The 24,235-nt window shown below is 53.4% G+C and overlaps 1 protein-coding gene across 6 annotated transcripts in view; it reads right to left on the bottom strand.

The window, feature by feature from the left end:
* The window catches only part of ANKRD11 (ankyrin repeat domain containing 11), a 170,770-nt gene that overhangs the window by 27,432 nt on the left and 119,103 nt on the right, over positions 1-24,235 (bottom strand). For all 6 annotated transcript variants that reach the window (XM_079906560.1, XM_079906562.1, XM_079906561.1 and 3 more), the window contains one exon: positions 3,062-3,203. In XM_079906560.1, the coding sequence (XP_079762686.1) occupies positions 3,062-3,148 (87 nt within the window). In that variant the 5' untranslated portion in view covers positions 3,149-3,203. The remainder of the gene's footprint in view (positions 1-3,061; positions 3,204-24,235) is intronic.

Raw genomic sequence — 24,235 nt, 5'->3', positions numbered from 1 at the left:
TTGCAGAGGACGGTACAGGAGACCAGTAGACGACAGAAAAAGGCAAATTAAACTGACATCCCCAAGTGTTAGCACGGATGGGTCCGCCTGACCTAGGCTTTGGGGGTGCAGAACTGTGCAGTCACTTTGACGAACCGTTAAGCCCCATCTGCTGCCTCCAGAGAAAAACCCCGATGTACGTATGTTCACGTCACACCTGGACTGGAAAGAACCCAGATGGGTATCAGCACAGGAATCGGCAGAGAAGCTGCTTGAACGTCCATCCGATGGACACCACACAGCCACAGAGGAAGAGCCTCCTTCCAACAGCAAGGGCCTGTCCATCGAAAGGAAGCAGAGATCCCCACCATGAGTCCGCATCCCCTGTGGGTGGGGGCGGGGTGTTACCGTGGGGACTGCTCGCGGGGGAGGGGGGTGTCCCGAGAGCCTGGTCTGGCTCATCGTGATCCCAGGTTCTAGAAAGGAAATGTGCATTTCTACTTCACTAAAAGTGCTCACAGAAAGCTTTTAACCCTCAGCCAGAGCAGAGCAGGGCAGACCTCGCTGAGCCTCCCTCACTAGTACCCAGGCACCGTCACAGGGACCAACCTTACACACTCCACAGTGTGTTTACTTCCTCAATGCTAACAGGATGTCTAGACGTCAAGTTCAACCTCTATCGGGTTCAACCTCTATCAGTTCAACCTCCGTGTCAGACCGTGGCACACCCTGAAAACTGCTGTGGCCCAGCAACCAGCGTCCCCCACGGACGCTCAGCCAGCTCCCACACACCACGTACAGAGACAGGAGGGCTGGCTCTTAACCCGCACCCCACACACCTGCCCTGGAACCCCCTCGACTATGACTAACTGAGTCTTATCTGTGAATGACCAACGACGACAGAAGCCAGTAGGAATGAGGACTCTATCAGCCACCAAAAACAGCACAAATAGGTTGATCTGACTGTCCCACCTTCGTCTGCTGAAAAGATGATCCTTTCGCAACGGAGCAGCCTCAGCATCTTGTAGACAAGCAGCTGAGCACACACGTGGGTGCCTGTGGGGACCTGCTCCCCAGGACAGGTGTGCGCCTGTCTCCACTGCCCCGCAGCTTCACAGCCAAGGCCGAGGGCCTCCGACTCCCTCCTGCCTTTTCAAGGTGGCTGTTGCTGCGCCAGGTCCTTTGAATTTCCAAACACACTTTGGAAGCAGCTTATCGGTTTCTCCCCAAGAGCCCTCAGGGGCTTGGACCTGCATCGAGACGGCTCTATGAGACTGGCTTGGGGGGCGCTGGTATCTGAACACTATGGAGACACCCTCGGCCCGTAGGCCCTGCTCCTCTCCAGCGGCTCAGAACTGCCTGAGTTTCCCACAGCAAAGTTCTGCAGGTTTCAGGGTGCACATCTTTCATCAAATTAATCCCTAAACAGTCTGTAGCCTTTTTTTTTTGCGGTACGCGGGCCTCTCACTGTTGTGGCCTCTCCCGTTGCGGAGCACAGGCTCCGGACGCGCAGGCTCAGCGGCCACGGCTCACGGGCCCAGCCGCTCCGCGGCATGTGGGATCCTCCCGGACCGGGGCACGAACCCGCGTCCCCTGCATCGGCAGGCGGACTCTCAACCACTGCGCCACCAGGGAAGCCCCACACATGTGTTTTTAAACTTACACACCCGACCGCTGGCTAACAGCGCTCAGAAAAGGCACTCTGCACGCTGCTCCGGCCACAGCCTCGCTCCGCAGGCCTTGCACCCCGCCGCTTCTGCGCACACCTCCTGGGCCTCCTCTACAGACGGCCCTGTCGTCTGGGCGAACGCAGCTGCCCTCCCTGCTCCAGTCAGGGTGCTCCTCTCTCTCAAGGCCTGACCTGTCCCTCCCCTGCGAAACCTGCGTGGACACCTGTGGTGTCACACAGCCATGCCCGGGGAGCGTCCTGTGGAGGGGAGGGGGTCGCAGCGGGTGGCGTGTGCTTCAGCCGGCGTCCCGCAGAGAGCGGGGCAGGGCGCGGGGCTGGCTCCTCGGCCAGGCACAGCTTGTTCCTCGGGCCTTTTTCTCTACCTCCCTCTCTGCAATCCCCAGTGTCACTGGGACCCCAGGAGTCCACCTGGGACGGCAATACCCCGACCCCTTCACTGCCACCAGAAGGCCTGTCTGGAGCCCCGAGAGGAGCGGGGGCTCCCAGGGGCTTTGGATCCATGGACCCCTGCCACCCTTCCTGGGAATTCAGCATCTGGACGCGGCCTCCTACTCTCTCCTCGGTGGATTCCTCTGGGATTCCGGGAACCAGCGCTCCCAGAGTTTCCCAGCGCTGGGAGGAGCATGGAGCCCGAGGCCTCTTCCCAGACCTGCTCGTAAAACCACGGGGCAAAGCAGCAACGAGCCACACCCAGCTTCCACACGGAGGGCTTCTCTGAACGTCCTCCTCCTGGATCAAGGGGGGCCGGGCACAGGCCACAGCACCCCACGCAGAGCACGGGCGAGGCCACCTTTGCAGGTGGGCCCTCCCTCAGGAAGTCTGTGAGTCTGTAACTCCTACAGACCAGCCTGGGGGTCCCGCTAAGAACAGTCTGGAGGGAACACTGGGTGTCACAGCTTGTGGAGCACACAGCACACACCCCTGAGCCCAGGGCGCCAGCACATTAACAGGACGCAATGATGCAGATTTACAACCCGTTTTCCTATTCACATTGGCAACAAGCAAACGGGGAGTACAATTACCCAGCAGCGTTTCAAGTCAGGACCACTCACGGCTACCGTCAGATTTGGTCTGCCAGCAACCATATGGCAGGAACCCATGGTCCTGAGGGACAGACGGTGGGGCCGAACTGGGGTTCTCTCAGACAGCAATTTCTGTCCACGGACCTAGTGGTTAAAGCTCCACTTTGGCCCCCAAATAACAAACATCCTTAAAAAAAGCCAGACGTGTCCTCCACAGCCACCCAGCACAGCAGTTCCTCCACTGCCGCCCGAAGAGGGTCTCGCGGCACAGACGTCGCCCACTGCAGAGGGACAAGCGACAGTGACACCCCCAGCCCTCCCCCGGGCCCGGACGAGGCCCACGCGGAGTGGTGGGGGAGGACGAGCTCACCTTTTTCCCGGGCTGCTTCTCCACCATGTCGCTGCTCAGGGAACGCTCCTCCTGCTGTGGGGTTCTAGAACACCCACCCTTGGGCATCGTTTCCTCCTCACCAGGCCTTCATTCACGCCGCCATCGCTTCATCGTCAACCGTCTGCTTAAAAACAGAGGACAGGGGTTAAGATCCAGTGACCCCACATGAAACCCAGGTGCCGCCTGCAGTCGGTGATGCACGACGCATGGACGCAGCAGCCTTCTGAGGGGGCCGCTCCTGAGGCACCGGCCCGGCAGGCAGCCCCGGCAGCGGCACGTCCCCCTCCACGAGGGAGAACCGCAGAACCCCGGGGTGCACGCGGGGCCCTGCTCCGGGGGTCAGGCGCCACACACGCTTGGTGGCAGCACCCTCTGCCCACGGGCAGGGTCACACCTCGAGGTCCAGGGGATCACGCCCACCACCCTCTCGGCCCCCTGCCCCCACCCCCAACAGAAGGTCAGGATGAGGGCTACTCTGCCACTCAGAAAGCACCCAGCACCCCGAACTCCCCAACTCCCGCAAGTCAAATGTCCAGAAGGTAGGCAAGTGACGCCGCTGGGGAACGCCCGGAGGATGTCAGGTAGCTGCGGCGCCCACTCCTGCACGTGGGCCTGAGGCCTGCGCCCCTGCATTTCCCAGGACACATGCTGTGGTTATCGTGTTTTCTGTATTTTATGTTTTGGCATCTTCAGTTTGCTTTCTGGGGACAGACCGCCCTCCCACCAGGGCCAGCCCTTTCTTGGCAATGGCCAAGAACCCCCCACAAAACCACCCACCACCCCACCTACCTCTCACACACAAGCCGCCGACTCCCCCGAACATAACGCATCCCAGGTACCACATAACCAGAGACCACCCCGCAGCCCGCGGAACTGTCCACTCCACCCACCGCCTTCCCCATGGAGACCCCAGGGGAGATGCTGGCCGACTCGCCTCTCAATCCTGTCTGCTGCTCCCAACAAGCCCGGTGCTTCCCTGGCGGCCGTGCCGGCACCGCCAGGCGCTCTGCACCTGTGCGTGGAGTCGTCTCTGCCTGTGGCCACACTGACCCGCCCCGCCCCTGCCCGATGTAGACAGCTCTCCCCCCACCCCCCCGGTCCTCCTGTGCTTGCTCCACGAATCACATCCAGGGTGCGTGCTGCGCTCAGCAGAGGGAACAGGGAAAAGCACGTCTGCTCCGTCCTCCTGAAAGCCTTCCTCGCAGACATCCTCCTCACAGGGTCAGAGAACAGTTCACACAAACCGAATCACACCTCTGGCGCCTTGCCGTGTTGGACGAGGGGTTTTGTAAATAGCTCACCCGGAATTAAACAGCCTCTACTCTGTATGGTTTTGGAAACACGCTGTTCAGAAGCGTTCTGGAGTGGCAGCTCCGACCTGCTCTTCACCAGCCTCTGGAGAACCTGTCTCCTTTTCCACGTTAACGGATCAAAGGTTCCCCGAGTGTCCCCTTGCTTATTCACTGGCCAACACACATCTAACTGTAGTCAGTGGAGGGACCACACCACCTCCTGACACCGCCTCCGCAGCACACCGCGCAGGTGGGCCGGGCTCTGCCTCCACACGTTCCCCGTGGCTGCGGCCGTAAATGATGGTTCCTATCTGCGCTTGAAACTGTGAACGCCAAGCTCTCTTCCAGTTTTCCAAGACCAAACTGGGCTGTCTCAGCCTGAGGAATGGCGTGTCAGAGCCTGACTCAGGACAGCTGCTGAATCTCAGGGCTACCTGGGAACTCATCAGCAATGTTTCCACAGAAATTTAAAGATTATCCGAAGTTAATGTTTTGAAAACCTCCTGACTGCCTGCTCCCAAGATGGAAACTCAGGCCACGGAGCCGTGGACGCGCGACGCTCGCACCCCCAGACGCGAATCCCCGAGTGTGTGGAGCCAGGCAGCGCACGCCGGGTGGACCCACGAGTCCCGGACCCCGACCTTGCCGCATCCAAACCAGGAGGGCGCGTGGACGGCCAGCCCAGGCCGCAAAAGCTGATGTCACCAAGTGTCCCACGGCGGCTCTGGCCTTTCCTGGGAAGCCCTGCACGAGCTGCCCAGAGGCTGGGGGCAAGAGGGGGGCCGGCTCCTCCAGGGCCTCAGTGCCTACGGCGGCCCCCCAAGGCGCACCCCCAGCTTCTGGAAACACCGGCAGACCCTGCGGCTCCTCTAGCGCCTCCTGCTCCGCTGCTGTCGTCGGCGTGAAATTTCAACACTACACCCGCGTGCACGTCTCCGACCCGGGCTCTGGCACATCCCTGCCACCAGGAGACACTCGCCACTGCCGTCATTTTGGGCGCAATCCACTAGCTGACGGAGGAGGCCCGCGCCTCACCAGGATGTCTGTGTTGGCAGCTGGCCCCGAGTGCCAGGTCTCCACTCATTCCTGAGGAGGGACAGGGCTCGATGGGTCCAGGTCCGCCCCAGCTGTGTCCCGGTCTCACAGGCACACTTCTGTCCTCTCCCCTACGTGCCCAGCAGGACCCTCCCTGAGGCTGCCCAGTCCCTCGGGCTCCACACCACCCTGCACCCCTCCGCTGGGCAGCCTCTCCTTCCCGCCTGCCTGTCCTGGGCCCAGGGAGACGTCCATTCACAGGGGCTGGCGGGACAGACATCCTTGTCAAGAGACCTCGTGTCACAACGAGGCGTGTCCCTCCCCAAAGGCGCTCTGAGCACCATGGGCAGACCTAGCCCCGCGGGCACCGCAGCAAGCAACTGCCCCGACCACGGCACCCTCCTCCTTCCTGACACAACTCGGCCCTGCGAGTCCCTCTCCGTGGGCAAGAGGCGCAACTCTCGGAGGAGAGGCTCCCTCCAAACTAACCCTGAGGAAGGTGGGTGGCTGCACCCCTGCCACACCCGCCGTTCAGCAAACTCCTGCCTTTGCGAGTGACAAGCTAAAAGCAAGACACGAGGGGGAACCTGAAGGCAACTTTACTGGCCTCGTGGGGATCAAAGCTGGAACCTGAGTGGAAAAGGCCACAGCACCATGGGCCCCAAATCCACGGACAGGGAGAGCCCGGCCCCGCAGCTCCAGGAGGGAAGGCGCAATGGGGCGGGACGAGGGCCCACCGCCTGCCAACCTGTGCCAGCCACCCCCGCCCCAGCGGCCTCATCCCCGCAAGCTGCAACCACAGGGGCAGAGAAGGCAGCTGAGAGGGAGGCTCAGAGCAGGGCCCGGAGGGACCACACACACAGGAGCAGGGTGAGCAGGGGCTAGAGAGAGACCGGGTCAGCAGCAACCTGGGCTTCAGGAGAGTCTAGAAAAATTCAGAGACAGAAGAAAAGACTCACAAATTTTAAAACGAGAGGATACGCTAAGTCCTAGAGAAGCAATCCAGAAAGCCCGCTGTCACAGCAAGGCAAAGACGCTGCCCGAGGAGGAACCAGAGACAACGGCCCAGGACAGGACCCCAGCCAAAGGGCAGGAGCCCACTGAGCCCCGCCTCTCCCGCACGGGGGCCTCTGTGCAGGGGACGCGGACACAGCGCAGCAACGGTCCCAAAAAACGATTTCCAGACTCAAACACCAAATGTAGCCACACTGGCGACCAGGGTAACGGCAAAAGAAAGGCACCTGCGAGCCTGCAGCAAAGTCCCCCGGCCCTCCCCCTCCTGCGGGCCTTGGCGGGGGGGGGGGGGGGGGGGGGGGGGGGCAAGGGCAGCCGCAGGCGGCACAGCCCGGCCTCTCCTGTGGGGTCAGAGCTGAGCTCCAAGAATGGTCTGAATTTAAATCCTTGGGGGACAAAGAAAGTCAAGACTAATATTTTGTAAACCAGGAAAACTGCATGGAATTAGAATTTCTGTGTCCATAAGTAAGGTCTCCCTGGACAGAGACCACACCCAGAGCACTATCGTGGGCTCCACAAGGGACACTGTGGCCTATCAGTGTCACCTGAGGGCCCCAAGACGCCCCAAGCCCTCTCCGGCCGGCGTGGCCATGCACCCGCTGGCACGTGGCCGCGGTGTGCCAGCCGGCGTCCCTAGCGCTGCCTCGATAAAGCAGCAAACGTCGTCCACTCTGTCGCTCTGCAAACCCTACTCCCTGCCCTCCCGACACTCTGAGCAGACGGACGGTGGGGCTGGCGGGACTGCACTGGGCTCTGGAAAAGCCCCTGCGGCGGGGCTGTGGCCACGCCGGCTGCGTTTTCATGGGGCACAACGGCTACTTGAAAGACTCTCTCAGACAAGCTATGATTATTAAGGACTGGTACGTGTTTTCTCAAAAATGAACTAAATGAGGCCATCGCTTCAAGGAAAACTAACAGTAGTTGTGGCCAGCAATAAAATTTGAGCTTTCACATGAATTCTGGGAAACTTGTATCCCTTCCATTAGCTTCCTAGCACCCAGCCTGAAGACGGGTCAAATGAGGTTGGTGGTGATCATGGACCGTCCACATTTGGGAGACCCACACACCTCAGGGGACCAATGCTTCACAAGGGAGCCCCCAGGGTCTTCAGATCCCCCGAGTCCAGTCGGAGGAGAACCCACCCTCACGTGGAGGCTCCCAGGCGACTCCCTGTTCCCTATACATGTCTGTGAGAGGCTGGATCGTTTTCACACACTTTAAGCAAAACCGCAGAATGCAACAGATGGAGTAAAGGTGCCAGGTAGTAGAAAGAGCTGCAGCTATATGAAACAATGCCACTCTTCTCACTAAACTTGTTTTCTTTTATAAAATAGTTACTTTTCAGTAAAAGTTCAGTAAAGTTTACTGTGCGGTCCTCACTGCAAACCCCCAGGTGTGTAAGGGACTCAGGGCCCAGCAGCCGAACACCAGTACAGAGGCTCCTGGGCAGAGGGAACCCAGATGGAAGTACTTGCTGTCAGGAAACAATGAGTGCAAACCAGGAGCAGGGGCTGGGAACCATAAAATGACTCCTGTACAGAAGCCCAAATTGGCATAAGAAAAAAAAGGAAAAGGTCTTTAAAAAAGAAAGCACTTGGAAATTCCCTGGTGGTGCAGTGGTTAAGAATCCGCCTGCCAACGCAGGGGACACGGGTTCGAGCCCTGGTCTGGGAAGATCCCACATGCCGCAGAGCAACTAAGCCCGTGTGCCACAACTACTGAGCCTGTGCACTAGAGCCCGTGAGCCACAACCACTGAGCCCGGGAGCCACAACCACTGAGCCCATGTGCCACAACTACTGAGCCTATGCTCTACTGCCCACGTGCCACAAACTACTGAAGTCCACGAACCTAGAGCCTGTGATCCGCAACAAGAAGCCACCCCAATGAGAAGCCCGCGCACTGCAACAAAGACCCAACGCAGCCAAAAACAAACAAATAAATAAATAAATCTTCCTTCCAAAAAAACAGAAAGAAAAAAAGAACTCATGCTAATAAAATTAAAATGAAAAGGAAAGGACTTCAAATTGCATAAATAAATATTAATTTAAAAAATTAAAGTCAAAGTCAAAAAGCTGAAGAACAGTACTGACACCGCCTGATGCTGACAAGGGCCAACCGGCAGGCCAAGCGCATGTGCACGGTGACCCACGTTCCGACCAAGGAGCCCCCGACCTGAGCCCCCCCGGCAGAGTCCATGCAGAGACATGAAGGTGATTCCCACTCACCCCCACACAGAACCCAAGTCCAGACACTGCAGACCAGAGGAGAACAGGCTGCTGGACAACAGGGTAGAGAACACCTTCACAACCTCAAGGTAAAGAAAGAGCCCGCAAAACCGGAAACACTAACCATAACGGCAAAGTCTGAAAATTCTGACACTTTATTTTTAAATTTTATTTATTTATTTTTGGCCGCGTTGAGTCTTCGTTGCTGCGCGCGGGCTTTCTCTAGTGGCGGCGAGCGGGGGCTACTCTTCGTTGTGGTGCGCGGGCTTCTCATGCCTAGAACCCGTGTTGCAGAGCACGGGTTCTAGGCATGCGGGCTCCAGTAGTTGTGGCACGTGGGCTCAGTAGTTGTGGCTCGTGGGCTCTAGAGCACAGGCTCAGTAGCTGTAGCTCACGGGCTTCATTGCTCTGTGGCATGTGGGATCTTCCCGGACCAGGGCTCGAACCCATGTCCCCTGCGTTGGCAGGCGGATTCTTAACCACTGCGCCACCAGGGAAGCCCAGATTCTAACACTTTAAAAACAACAAGTTTTGTTCATTAAAGGTCACCTTCCCACAAAAGAGAAGAATTTTCTACACACATAACTGACAAAAATCTCTTATCCAGCATCTATAAAGAGCTCCCACAAATCAATAAGGAAAAGAGAAAACGTCCACTACAAAAGATGGAAGTGAGACTCAGGCCTTTCACAAAAGAGGAAATCCAGATGAAAAACTGATCAGCTTCTTTAACCAACAGGACAATGCAAACAAAAACCAAAATAAGCTATAGAACATCAGCGAAGATGCAGAACAGAGCAAACGACGCATCCTGATGGGAGCGCGAGCGGAGCCACGGACCCACCGCGCACGCGCGCCCAACAGCCCACAGCTCCTGGGGCGACACCCAGAGGCCACGCCAGCGCAGGACGCAGGCCTGTACCGCACGCGCCAGCAGCCCCTGTGGGAGCCTGCAACAACCCAACCATCTCACAAGTCAAGGCAAAAAAAAGTTACATTGTATGTTTCCCTAAGTTTCTGAAAACAGTGCTGAGGGATGCACTGCTCAGCTGACAAGACTATTAAAAACATCAAGCGGTGACTATTGTAAGTAAAAGTCTGGAGGAGGGTGGGATGGGCAGTCATGCCTGGGAGTGTGACCTGGAGTTTTCTACACAAAAGTCACATGCGTGTGTTCTTTGTGAGAATGAAATTGTACATTTTTATTTTGCAGACTTTTGGATATTATGTTACATATCACAATAGTAAAGTTTAAAACACTGGGTAGGGCTTCCCTGGTGGCGCAGTGGTTGGGAGTCCGCCTGCCGATGCAGGGGACGCGGGTTCGTGCCCCGGTCCGGGAAGATCCCGCATGCCGCGGAGCGGCTGGGCACGTGAGCCACGGTCGCTGGGCCTGCGCGTCCGGAGCCTGTGCACCGCACCAGGAGAGGCCACAACAGTGAGAGGCCCGCATACCGAAAAAAAAAAAAAAAAAAAAAAAAACCACCACGGGGTATGTACCTGCTACACCCTGGCAGGCGCTTAGAAAGTGGAGGGCTAATTACCAGACCCTGTCCCAGGACAGTCTCCCTTCACGGCGCCCCATGCCCTGTGCAGAAGTGCAGCTCCCTGGACACAATGGGGCAGCAGCTCAAGGCTGCCAGCCTGTGGCAAGACCCACCCTCCCTTGCACAGAGCACACAAGCCACTGGAACTGCGCGGCCAGAATGGAAATGAAAACCTTATCAATTAACGGTGAACTAGGAAGGTTGGAGGAGGGGGTGGTTAAAACAGAGGAGGAAAAAGATGTCTTACAGAGAAGGGACCAAGCTGCAGAATAAATGAGAGGAGAAGACAGGGACAGGCCGGCACCCTGAGAGCCCCACGACGTGGTGACCAAGAGCACAGCACGGGACGAGTCCACACGCCTCCATGGCTGCTCCACGGAGACAAAAGCACAAGCCAGAGAAAGAGCAGACTGAGAACCCAGAGGAGGACAGCCCTGGGGAGGGACAGGATGGGAAAAGTGGCCCTGGGCGGGCACTACACCCACCCACCAGGCGGCTGCAGGACAAAAGGGGGGAAGATCCAGCACTGGGACCAGCGGGGACCCCACAGGGTCACCACATGGAGAAAGCGACTAGAGAGGCCGGTGCAGCTATGCTTGTGTCAGAAACATGCAAACCTGGCTCTGTGTCTGAAAACCGATCCACGCAATCCACCACATTAACAGGCCAAAGAAGAAGAATCACACAATCCTAACAACTGGTGCAGAAAAAGTATTTAACACATATCAAGACTCTCGGCACAAGAGGGGTCCAGGGAACCCCTCAGAGTGAGCAGGTGGGTGGACAGCATCGTCGGCCAACATCACCCCTACCAGTGAGACACGGGACACGGCTGCCCTCCCACCACTGCTTCTGGACATCTTACTGGAAGCACTATCCAGTGAATGAGGAAGAAAGGAAATAAAAGGCAAACAGACTGGAAGGGAAGAAATAAAACTTTCTATGTGATAATGATGTGACTGTCTATCTAAAAAACTGCAAGGAATCTACCAAACTCCTGGAAACAGTGAGCTCAACAAGGTTGCAGAATACCAGATTGACACACGAAAACCCACCACATGTCTACGAATAGCAAGAACATGTGGAAATAGAATTAAAACACAATACCATTTACAAGTGCGTCAAATAAAACTGAAATGCTCAGGTATAAATCTAAATTTAAAAAAAGTATGAAAACCTGTACAAATTGTAGAAAAAAAAAAAAAGAAGAAGAAAATCTTTAAGACCTCAAGCTAGGCAAACAGTTCTTAAGACATGACACCAGAAGTACCGTCCATTCACAAAGGGAAAAACTGGTCAACTGTATCTCAGCAAAATTAAAACCTTCTGCTCAATGAAAGACCTAGTTCACAGGATGAAAAGGCAAACTGCAAATCACAAGTCAAAGGACTCGTAAGAATAAAAAATAAACAACAATCAAAACAACTGTAAACAACAAACATCCAATTAGAAAATGGACAAAAGACGTGCAGAGACATTTCATCAAAGGAGAAACAGGAGAGTGAGAGCAACTCTGGGAACGTGCCCTGCAGACACAGCTCACCTACTGGGGGTTTCCAAAACCACACTCAGTCCCACAATTGTTTTAGCATGTTCAATAGCCACTTGTTAGAAAGTGAAATAACACAGAACAGATAATATCAGGAGGCATCACACACACCATCTCATGAAGAGTTATTTTGTGAACATGTTTCCAGGGTGTGTGTTAAGGGCAAAGACAGAAATAGACTGTTTTCCTAAATTATGAGAAGCTGTCAGGACACTTCAGAAACACTGGCCTAAGTAGTTAAGGACACAAATCTGTTGCTTTTCTATACACTAATAATGAACTATCAGAAAGAGAAAGAAAACAAAAATCCCATTTTGAATTGCATCAAAGAGAATAAAATACTGGGTTGACCAAGAAGTTCATTCAGGTTTTTCCATAACATCTTACAGAAAAATCCGAACGAACTTTTTGGCCAATCCAATACCTAGGCATAAACTTAACTGTGTAGGTGAAAGATCTATACTCTGAAAACTACAGAACACTGATAAAGGAAATTTGAAGATGATGCAAAGAAATGGAAGGATATCCCATGCTCTTGGGTTGGAAGAATTAATACTGTTAAAATGGCCATATTACCCAAAGCAATCTACAGATTCAATGCAATCCCTGTCAAAATATGTATGACATTTTCCACAGAACTAAAATAATTCAATCCTAAAAATTACATGGAACCACAAGTCTTGCCTAATTGCCAAAGCAATCTTGAGGGAAAAAAGAACAAAGTGGGAGGTATCATGCTCCCTGACTTGAGACCATACTATAAAGCTCCAGTAATCAAAACAGTACGGTGCTGACACAAAAACAGACACTTAGGGACTTCCCTGGTGGGGCAGCGGTTAAGAATCTGCCGACCAATGCAGGGGACACAAGTTTGAGTCCTGGTCTGGGAAGATGCCACATACTGCAGAGCAACTAAGCACGTGCACCACAACTACTGAGCCTGTGCTCTAGAGCCCACGAGCCACAACTACTGAGCCTGCGTGCCACAACTACTGAAGCCTGCGCACCTAGAGTGAGTGCTCCACAACAACAGAAGCCACCGCAATGAGAAGCCCACGCACAACAATGAAGAGTAGCCCCCGCTCGCCACAACTAGAGAAAGCCCGTGCGCAGCAACAAAGACCCAACACAGACAAAAATAAATTAATTGATTTTTAAAAAATAGACACTTAGATCAATGGAACAGGATAGAGACCCATGCACCTATGGCCAATCAATCTACCACAAAGGGGACAAGAATATAAATGGAGAAAGGACAGCCTCTTCAATAAATGGCGCTAGAAAAGCTGGACAGCTACACATAAAAGATGAAAGATTAGAACATTTCCCCACACCATATATATAAATAAACTAAATATGGATTAAAAGATCTAAGCCTAAGACCACAAACCATAAAACTCCTGGAAGAAAACATAGACAGAACTTTCTTTGACATAAATCATAGCAATATTTTTTTTGGATCTGTCTCTAAAGGCAAAAGAAATAAAAGCAAAAATAAACAAAGGGGATCTAACTAAACTTAAAAGCTTTTGTGTAACAAAAGAAACCATTAAAAAGACAACCTACTGAGTGGGAGAAAACTTGCAAATGATACAACTGAAAAGAGGTTAATATCCAAAATATATAAACATGAACTCCCTTGCAGTCCAGTGGTTAGGACTCTGCGCTTTCACTGCTGAGAGCGTGGGTTCAATCCCTGGTCGGGAAACTAAGATCCCACAAGCCTCATGACGCGGCAAAAAAATACATGTGTGTGTGTGTGTGTGTGTGTGTGTGTGTGTGTGTGTGTATGCACGCACGCACACACACACACACCATGTAGATACAGCTCACACACTTAAATATCAAAAAAACAAACCAACCCAATCAAAAAATGAGCAAAAGACCTGAACAGACATTTTTCCAAAGAAGACACATAGATAGCCAACAGGCACATGAAAAGATGCTCAACATCTCTAATTATTAGAGAAATGCAAATCAAAACCACAATGAGGTATCTCCTCACACCGGTCAGAATGGCCGTCACCAAAGCCTACAAATTACAAACGCTGGCGGAGTGGAGAAAAGGGAACCCTCTTTACAGCGTTGGTGGGAATGTAAATTGGTGCAGCCACTATGGAGAACAGTATGGAGGTTCCTTAAAAAACTAAGAATAGGGCTTCCCTGGTGGCGCAGTGGTTGAGAGTCCGCCTGCCGATGCAGGGGACACGGGTTCGTGCCCCGGTCCGGGAGGACCCCACATGCCACGGAGCGGCTGGGCCCGTGAGCCATGGCCGCTGAGCCTGTGCGTCTGGAGCCTGTGCTCCGCAACGGGAGAGGCCACAACAGTGAGAGGCCTGCGTACCGCAAAGAAAAACAAAAAACAAACAAGAATAGAGCTACCATATGATCCAGCAATTCCACTCCTGGGTATATATCTGGAAAAAATGAAAACTCTAATTTGAAAAGATACATGCACCCCAATGTTCATAGCAGCACTATTTACAATACCCAAGACATGGAAGCAACCTAAGTGTCCATCAATAGATGAATGGATAAAGAAGATGTGGTGTTTATACACACAATGGACTATTACTCAGCCATAAAGAAGAATGCAGTTTTGCCATGTGCAGCAACATGGATGGATTTGGAGGGCACTATGCTAAGTGAAATAAGTCAGACAGACAAAATCACACACTGTATGAGATCACTTATATGTGGAATCTAAAAAATACAACAAACTAGTGACTATAACAAAAAAGAAGCAAACTCACAGATACAGAGAACGAACCAGTGATTACCAGTTGGGAGCGGGAAGGGAGAGGGGGAAGACAGGGAGAGGGGATTAAGAAACACAAACTACTATGTATAAAATAAATAAGCTACGAAGATATATTGGACGGCACAGGAAATTAGAGCCAGTATCTTATAATAACTTTAACTGGAGTGTAATCTGCAAAAATACTGAATCACCTGAAATATATATAGCACAGCAAATCAACGATAATACTTCAATGAAGAAAAAGAAGAGCCCTGGGTTTGTGGTTGGATATATCTGTTTCTCTATCTGTAAAATATGGAAGTAAACCTTCCTCATGTTAAGAGCTCAGGATGATACCTGACACCTGCCCAGGGCTCTTATCAGTGGCCGTTGAGTCTCTCAGGCTGGGGAGGTGGGGGCTGAGGATGGAGCCCTTGAAGCCAGTGTTCCTCCAGGGCACTTCAGATGCTTCTCCTGAAGGAACACCCGGTTATAGGCTTCTGCCTGAGAGCCAAGGTGTGCCCCCCTCTCTGAGGAACCAGTCTCCTCCTGCCATCACCTCCCTGCCCCCAAAGGGTGAGGTCCCGTCACTTCCGCGAAGAGCCACAGCCGCGGCAGTGACAAGGGGCGGGCAGGCACAGGCTCCGCCCACTGCCCTCACGGTGGTTTATCGCCCGTGTCTGCCCCAGGCCTGCACGTACAGATGGTGGGGAGCAGACACGCAGCAGCCGGTGGCTGGACGCTGCCTCTGCCGTGCATCTCTGTGAATGCAACCATGGACACGTCCCCCTCTGCCTGATGACACCCGTGGGTAGATCTTTTATCAGTTTCTAAATTAAGAAGTGATGGCAACATCACAGGAAACTCGACACTTTTCCTGCCAGTTGGTTCGAAAAGGCCTTAATTGTTACTTCGATAATGGGCTTCTGGCCACGTGACCATGCAGCCAGGAGGCTTGAAGACACAGAACCACCATTCTCAGGGCGGTGAAGGCCCAGGCCAAGGACACTGCCTCCACCAGAGCCTGAAGCAGCCTGGCTGAACACACACACACGCAGGAGCACACAGCACACTCACCCCTGAAGGCTGGAGAGCCAGGCCCCGTGTGAAAATGCTACCCCCTCCCCACTTCCCGGCACCGTCACACAGAGCTCAAATAACAGCAACCCCCACCGTGGGAACCCAAACTTCCATGAGGCTGGGGGCACCCTGCCTACAAAGGTGCCTCCCCAGGAAAGGGAGGGGGCCGTGGCTGACGTGGCCCTGGGAGCCCTCCCACTCTGCACAACCCTCAGCACCTCTGTGTCCCCCCAGGATGGTCTATGTGGCCAGAAAAACCAAAGGACAGGTGACAAAAGGATTTCGTACAAGTGTAACGTTTTGCATATAAAGGGACATCTTCCCATCAGGACACCGGACAGATGGATGGAGACACCAAGCAGAGCATCAAGGTCAAAGTCGAGGTGCTCGCACACCTCCTGCTGCGCAGATGCATCCAGGAGAGGGACCCCGGCTGTCTCCTTCCTCCTCCGGTCTCGGCCCGGTGCCCACACACGGGCAACTCTGAGCAGGGGCTCGTTTCAGGAGACCGGGGCGCCACGTGTCCTGTCCTGCAGCCCACGCCCCGCAGTGTGTCCCACAGCACATCCTCACCGAGGACGTGAGGCGCCCAGGCCCTGCTCCTCCAAAACTGCTTTTTAAAAAAGCTTGTTCACATCAGCCTGCTGGGCCACACGCTCTTACGGGCGCACGTGGCCCGTGTGGCTGGCGGCCCGGCAGCTGGTTATCGGCTCCGCATGCGCAGGCGCGGGTGTGTGCGCGCACTCGCAGCGTCTTAGGAAGGACTGCAGCTCAGCCTCTGAGCCAGCCCAGGAGGGCGCCCTGGCCGGCCACCAGAGCCAGAGAAGGCCTCCTCCCCTTCCCTCTGTTCTCAGCCCACAGCACAAGCCCGGGCCCAGAGACCGCAGCCTCTGAGGCGCACCTGCCGCCGGACATGCTCAGTGCAGCAGCGTCAAAACATGGCCCCACAGTGACACAGGACAACCACCAGCACCCGCCTCAGGGTGGGCGACGTCCCCAGACGCGTCCTCCGCTGCTCCCCATGGCACACTGTCCCCTGTAGCCCTGCACGTCCACCTGCCCGGGCCGGGCACCGCCGAGGCCGCTCACCCCATCGTGTGCTGCTGAGGTTCCCGGGGACACAGCCCACCCCAGCCCGGTCATCTGTCACAGGGGACACAGCGGCTAAACTCACACAGCAGCCTGGAAAAGACCTGTCTGTGCTGGCGACACTGTGGCCACCATACTCTCTGGTTCCTGAAACAGAAAGTCTTTTGCAGAAAAAGGCTACCAAAAGAACGATCCTCTCCACTTCCCTTACATTTAAATAATCAGCTGGTAATTTCCCTCTTTGAATGGCAAGTTTGCCAAGGGGATGTTTGGAGCAAAACAAGTCTAAATTAGTAACAAAGTCATCCAGAAATAAACCCATCATGAAGCCACCTCCTTTGCCTCAGAAGTCACCATCACCTGGCCTGTGCCCGAAGTCTCATCAGACTTGGGAATGAAAAACCAGGGAGGCACGCGTGTCCACGGTTCCCGACGCTTCACCTTGGAACCTGAGCAGAGGGACGTTCCGGTAACTGCTCGGGGCAACTACACTCACTGCGACCTTCTTCTAAACAGGCTTCCACGCACCAGAAACAAGTAACTCTAAACACACACCCCAGTCGCAAGTCCTGTTTGTAGTGACGGTCGGCCACATTTCACGCGCTGTTGCTGGGTGCCTTTGTGACAACGGGGGGCGTGGGCCCCACGGCGGGCAGGTGGAGGTCGTGGCCTGCCGCCTCCAGGGTCCCGGGAGCACAGGGCACCACTCCCAGGTCTCCCAGCCCTTCCTGGGCACTGGCACCGCCCACTCGGAGCGCAACACACACTGACACTCGCCCTGGACCCACCTCCTCCCTGTACTGCTCACTTTGGCAAAACCCAACAAAAATCCTCTCCTGGGTGGAGCAGCAGGGCTCCTGGAGAAACTGAGCGGCTTTTCCTCAGCAAGAGGGCACTGAGAGAATATATTGAAAATGCATTTACCCAGACACCCTACTTCCTGTGGGAGGGAGCCTTGTGCACGACAGCCGCGAACTGCAAAGCACGTGTCCACGAGCGAGCGGCGCCAGGTGCACCGTGCCCACAGGGCAGCGCTGCTCAGAGGCAGGCCCCCCACAGTGGGGTCCCCGCCACGTCACAGAAGTGCCCTCTCAGGGGCGCTGAGAGTCCCAGGGGTGGGCACACTTACACTGTACACCTAAGACCTGTGCATTTGTTCACGGCTACATTACATCTGAAAGAGGAAAGAGAAAAGCTACACGGTTACCTCAAGGAAGCAGCAGCAGTGGGCTGAACGGCAGGCCCACTCCCGAAGATCTTGCCACGCAGCACTTGTGCGTGTGACCTTATTTGGGATAAGGTAACTAAGTGAAGGACCTCAAGAGGAGACCTTCCTGGATACTCGGGGCAGACCCTCACCCCAACGGCAAGCGTCCCCGTGACAGAAGGGAGACAGTGCCGCGGCCCCGAGCCGACGAAGGCGTGGGCCGCCAGGAGCTGGAGGAGACCGGGGGTGCTGCCCAGGGGTCTGGGAGGGAGTGTCCTGCCAGCACCACAGCCTAAAATTCTGGCCTCCAGAACTGTGAGGACGCACCTCTGCTGCCTACACCAGCCAGTGCGTGGTGACTTACAGCAGCCCTAGGAACTAACACAACACCTACGCAAGATAAACTCGTGGAGTGTCCTACGACTGGCCACTTGCTCCCCAAAGCCAAGATAAACGACCTCCTGCTGTGTCCTCCAGACCAACAGAGGCTGCACCCCGCTCTCCACCCTGCGTGGTGTGGCCCCTCGGACCCCTAAGGGAAGGCGGCACACCAGCTTCAGGGGTCACCTCCACCCCGAGGAAGGGCCCCAGGCCTGGGTCGCTGGCTGCTCCCCTCACCCAGGGAAATGGACTCTGAGCGTGGTGGCTCCACGCCAGGGAATGCTCATCACAGAAACCGGGATTTGTTCACAGTAAACTCAGCAAGGCTCAGTTGAGCCCAAGGCAAAAAGCTGGTGGGCACTTGCTGCCCCTCCCTGGAGAGGAGGATGGCTGGGAGGGGACCCAGAGGGGCCCTCCTAACAGTCCTCGCACTGCCAGCGCAGGCTTTCCTCCCTGCTGGGCCCACCCCGGAGCCACCGACAGTGCTGACACCTGTGAACAGCGATACAAGTACCCACGTGACACCCTCAACACTGCCCCTTAAGGTTGCGATGCCTGAAGTATTTACTCTCCGGCCCTTTAAGAAAAAGACAGCCAACCCTGTGCTAAACCAAGGCACTGGCAGACACAGTAAAGAGCAGGTCATATCAGCAGTCACGGAGAAAAAGCCTTTTTCCACACAACAGCTCTGAGATCTGAAAGGAAAGGTAAAACCAGTTACAAGATAGGAGGCTCTAATTTTTGCTAAAATATACCATGTGATAATAAAATACAATTAATCCACGAAACGAGACTCCAGAAGCTAGTAACACAGGGGCGCCCGCGGGAATGTGCTCTCAGTCTTCTTTGTATTTTATGATTTTCCACCAGGCACACACACTGCCTCTACCATCTGATTACAGAATCAGACATAGGGAATTGCAAACTGCATCCACAAACCTTATTTAACACTTCATGTTCTACTAATCATTTTACCTATATGATCTGGAAAAACCCTACGAGTTTTGTCCTAGGACAGATATTTTACAGGGTGAAAACCAAAATCCCCATGGTGGGAATGACACGCCCAGAACTAGCAAGCAGGATGCTTGGAGAGTCCGGAGTAGAACCCACGTCCCACCTAGAAACTCCCTCCAGGGCCACTGTCACAAGTCCCGTCCACTAAGGATCAGAACAGAAGGTGACATCTGACCACTGTGGTGAAAGCCTGGACTGGATCATGAAAGGACCCAGTGGGCTTCCCCTGGACACAACCAAAGGCATGACAAGTGGCCAGCTCAGTTCGAACCCTACCATCTGCCAATTAAACACAAAAAACAATCACAAACAAAAAACCTCACCAATGAAACTGTAATGAAAACATTACAGACTGGGCAGGCCAGTCAACAGCAGCCAACTGAGGTCAAGTTCTAAATCCCCAAAGCCCACGCATGGCACACGTTGTTTGAGTCATGTTTTCACAGTGTCGAGGGGAAAAGCAGTTCCTTTTCAAACCATTCCAGGAATCCGGAGGCCCCTAAATATGTTTAAAACGGGTTATTACATTTTATGATCTCCTCACAGCAAATATTTTCTATCCTTGGCATTTTATAACAAAGTAACAATGGCTAAAAGTTTCATTAAAATGTAGAAACATACAGAAAAGTATGAGAAATAATGTAAGAAACATTCATGTATCCCATCGCCTGTTCATTTTGCCATATTTGGTTTGGAATTTTTTTATATAAAAATATTACATACATAGTTGGAGCCCCTATGAATCCTGCTATCATCCCTCCTCCTCCTCCTCTCCGAAGATTGTGGATTTTTTTTTTTTTTTTTTTTTTTTTTGGCGATACGCGGGCCTCTCACTGTTGTGGCCTTTCCCGTTGCAGAGCACAGGCTCTGGACGCGCAGGCTGAGCGGCCATGGCCCACGGGCCCAGCCGCTCCGCGGCATGTGGGATCTTCCCAGACCCGGGCACGAACCCGTGTTCCCTGCATCGGCAGGCGGACTCTCAACCACTGCGCCACCAGGGAAGCCCAGATTTTGGATTTTGATGCTAATCATCACCATACATGTTTTCACACTCGTGCTACATGCTACACTGTAAACCTATAAACATGATACGGGATATTTTTACAAGAAACACGTTGCACGGATCTTCATAAACCGTTTCCCCTCCAGATTATGCTTTGGGGATTTATCTATGCTTCTGTTCAATGTAGTTCTACTTTATTATAACTGCAGTGTAGTATTCATTGTCTGAAAGGAAAAAAAAAATTCTCTTATTGACTGGCATTTATTTTGTTCCAGCTCTTTGGCAGTACAAACAGTCCTACAATGAACATTTGTCTTCACGCTTCTGTACATGTATACCTAAGAGTTTCTTTTAGGGTTCACAACTAGAAATGGAACTGCAAGAAACTAACTAATTTCTTTTTAAAAACCTGATGCAGCTTCACACTGCACAGTCATTCACACCATGCCCTGTCACTTCTGATGGTGGCATACGTCTTCAGTTGTAAAATTATCAAGAGATCTTGACAGAGAAAGGGGGAAAGGTATCCTGCATGTGACAGAATCATTTGTGGAACGTGACTAGGTTCTACCCCAAAAGTCAATAACCAGGAACTTTCATCTAAATAGAAACTGTAAATTCGAGTGATGATATGAGACTCTTCCTGGGCCAAACCTCTGAGACGAAGTTCAGGGACAGCTGAGGTGAAGGGACAAGGGTCTGGAGAGCCCTGAGGCTCCAGAAACCGTGCAGGAAAAGTGAGAGGATCCACAGCTTTTAACCGATCCCCAGGGAGTCCATGACCCAAAGAAGGTTGACAGTTTTCTCTTCCTGAAAATGCACAGTGACATGGCCGGTGAATAGAAGGCGGCCCCGAATGAAACACGAGGACGCTTCACTGTACAAATTCAACCTTCAGAGAGACGGAGAAGTTACCAACACACCCGGAGGAGCACCACTATAATATACGTGACTTCAGACTTCTTTAACCCAGCGGAAAAACCCATAAATCATAACCCAGGTCATATGACTACAGTTGTTTACATGCACTACTGTAAAAATGTTTAAATGGATATTTCCACTGAAAAACATATGAAGCCCGAGTTGGTCATTGTATCTCTAAGGAGGTCGGCTGAAAACAACCACAGAAACAAAGCGGGTCCCCTTCTCTCCATGGGAAACACACTGCAGGGAAAGCAACCAGGCAATCAAGCTACAAGGGGGCAGACAACGTGACTGCAATGGGACAGCCTGGGGACCCTTGTGTGAACAGATCCCGCCAAGCGTCCCCCCGCCCGGAAGGACTGTGTGGGCAGCGAGACGAGGCTCGTCACCTTGGCAACAGCTCTAAACATATGTGCAGTGATACCAGATGATTCCTGAAAGCTGTAAATAGAGGATAATGGCATAAAAATTCCAGATTAAAGCAAGGACCACCCACCCCCTCCCCTCACTACCCTGCCCACGGCTTAAATCCCACTGGTACCTCTCAGAGCAATTCCATGTATGCAAACGTGCTTTTAATCTCCGGATATACCAAACACTGCAAAATTATGTACCTAGAGAAGCAAAATATAAGGCCCCCAGATCAATCAGCTTTGTGCAAACTCGTGTACGGACATGAAGTGGCCACGAGACGGCAGCGTCTACAGCAGAGGGCGTGAGCCCACAGCGGCTGCAGTCACCTCAGGGATCTCTGGGTCCTCCCCACACCGTCACCTGAGCCTCCCCGGGGCCCTCGGGGCCAAGGCTCCTAGGACTGACTCAGACCTGGCTTCAAAGGAAGAGGTGGAAGTGGGGGCAGGCCCGCAGCCGGAGGAGACCCGAGGGAGGGTCCAGGCCAGACAGTCCAAGATTTCCGGCCTCAGAACCCAGTTCCAACTTGGTTTGAAAAACACAGTCCATTTCATCTTTGGCGAGTTTGAGACTCTGGAAGCAAATCATGCAGTCCAGGGTAAAGCAGCAGTATAGGGAGGCGTGCGCTTGACAGGCTTGCAGAGAGACGGCTGACGTGAACCCAGCCGAAGGTGTGAGGGCGTGACTTGGCAGGGCTGCAGCGCCATCTCTGGGACTGTCAGCATTCACCCCACCACCTCTGGTCTTCTTCCAGCACGGGACGCGGTGAGAAGAACACGCTTTTCCCCTTTTTCTTCCTACCATATTTTTAAACCATCGTACAGAAAACTAGGCAACTAAATCCCCAATCATGAGCTGACATTTTTAAGAGAAAAAACAAACTTGATATTTTGTGTTACAAAAATCTATTTATGGGCCCTACAGATACACTTCTCAGGACAGTCATTATTAAAATTAAATACTAAATATTCCAAGGAAAAAAACAATTGCAAGTTAAAACAGAGATGTTAAAAATGTTCCGAGAAATTGTTTTTACAGAATAAGCAAACTTTCGTTTACTCGGAGCGTCCCCCGCACTGATTCCACCCACATGGCAAAGGGGTGGAAGAAAGGGAGCAGGTGCGAGGCGAGGAGGCCTGGGCCATCACATGTTTAGAATCCTGGACTCAGGATGCAAAACCAGGAGAAACTGCAGTCACATCCGTTTGCAAATCTAAGTTCCTGAACAGATATACACAACAACATTTATAAACTCCAGTGCTCTGTTTTAAAGATCCTGCATCTGTGGCAAATTCTTTCAAAGTAAATACCAACTCAGATTTGTCTTTTTTGTGAACTTCCTTAAAAGCCACAGTACGCAGGTATTCTTCTGCACAGGGCTGGGGAAAGGGGGCGGGTGCAGGCAAGCCCCGTGTCTCCTCTCGACAGCCTGCTCCAGAGAGAGGACCTGGCCCCGAATCCACTCCAGGGAGTAAACTCACGTGAGTGAAGACGTGTCCATAGGTGCTGCCTGACGAGAAGCGTCGATAAGCCCTGCACCAGCGTCATTCCCAAAGCTCACTGCTCCTGGTGTTCAAGGAAGCGCCCTGGGCCCTGAGAAAGGGACCCCAGGGCCACGGAAGGCTCCCCCTCCCCCCGTTCTTGCCCCAAAGCTGATGTAGTAGAGGGAAGGCAGGCCTCCGGGAAACTACAATGACAGGGCTGTTTCCAGCCAGGGCATCTGCAAGTCAGACCCTCACAACCTGTGGCGTGGTGTGGCCGTGGACCACGCGGCAAACAACCCGTGCGCACTGGCTGAAATCGTGAGCAATCTCGGTCTCCCTGTGTATAAATCAGGAAAAGAACCACTGTCCTGCAGGGCCACGTGGAACCCAGGCAAGTGCCCGGTACACACAGCAACTGTAATTAACGACAACGCCCCACCCCCTTCAGTAAGGGACTGGGTTTAATGATCCATTTCCAATTACATTTGCATGGTGCTTTACTCTCATATGTCATTTTATTTAGAGCCCCTAACTAGCCTCAGTTGAACAGATGGTATTGTTTCCGCTTTACAAAGGCAGGCAGGGGCTCAGATAATCACGGGGGTGCCCCGGCAGGGCCTCGGAGGACCGTCGCTCAGGGCCACGGCCACAGGGTCAGCAGCTCCAAGTGAACCAGCCGACACAGATTTTATCCTCTCAGCGATAAAAGAATTCCATCTTCCCAAACTGCCCCTGAATAAAAGGAGTGGTGTCCTTCCCTTGTCTAAGCTGCCTCAGCGTCTTGAGGACAAAGGCGGGCACTTCTCCGCAGTCCGGAGAAGGTGTCTGGGAGACATCGAGAACCACAGCGGGGAGCGAGGGTCGTGGGCCGGCGGAGGCTCGGCCAAGGCCTGCACACAACAGAGGCCCCGACCCTCGGCCCTGTCTTCACCTGCAAGGAAACACCGAAGTCCATTTCTCTGGTTTCATTACGAAGGTCCTCATGAAAGAAACCAGTAAAGAAGATCATTCGGAAGAAGTGGCAGTTATAGGTGAAAATATATAAACACACGCACAACGCAATCGAAACAAGAATGGACACGAAGCACGAGGAAAGGCAACCTGGGGGGTGTCCCAGGTGGTCTGAAAAGGCTGGCTTGCTACACACCACTCT

The sequence above is a fragment of the Stenella coeruleoalba genome (genome assembly GCF_951394435.1).
Source record: "Stenella coeruleoalba genome assembly, chromosome: 20".
NCBI classification, from domain to species: Eukaryota; Metazoa; Chordata; class Mammalia; order Artiodactyla; family Delphinidae; genus Stenella; species Stenella coeruleoalba.
Note: the sequence above shows the minus strand (reverse complement) of the source record. Positions and strands in the feature narration are given on the sequence as shown.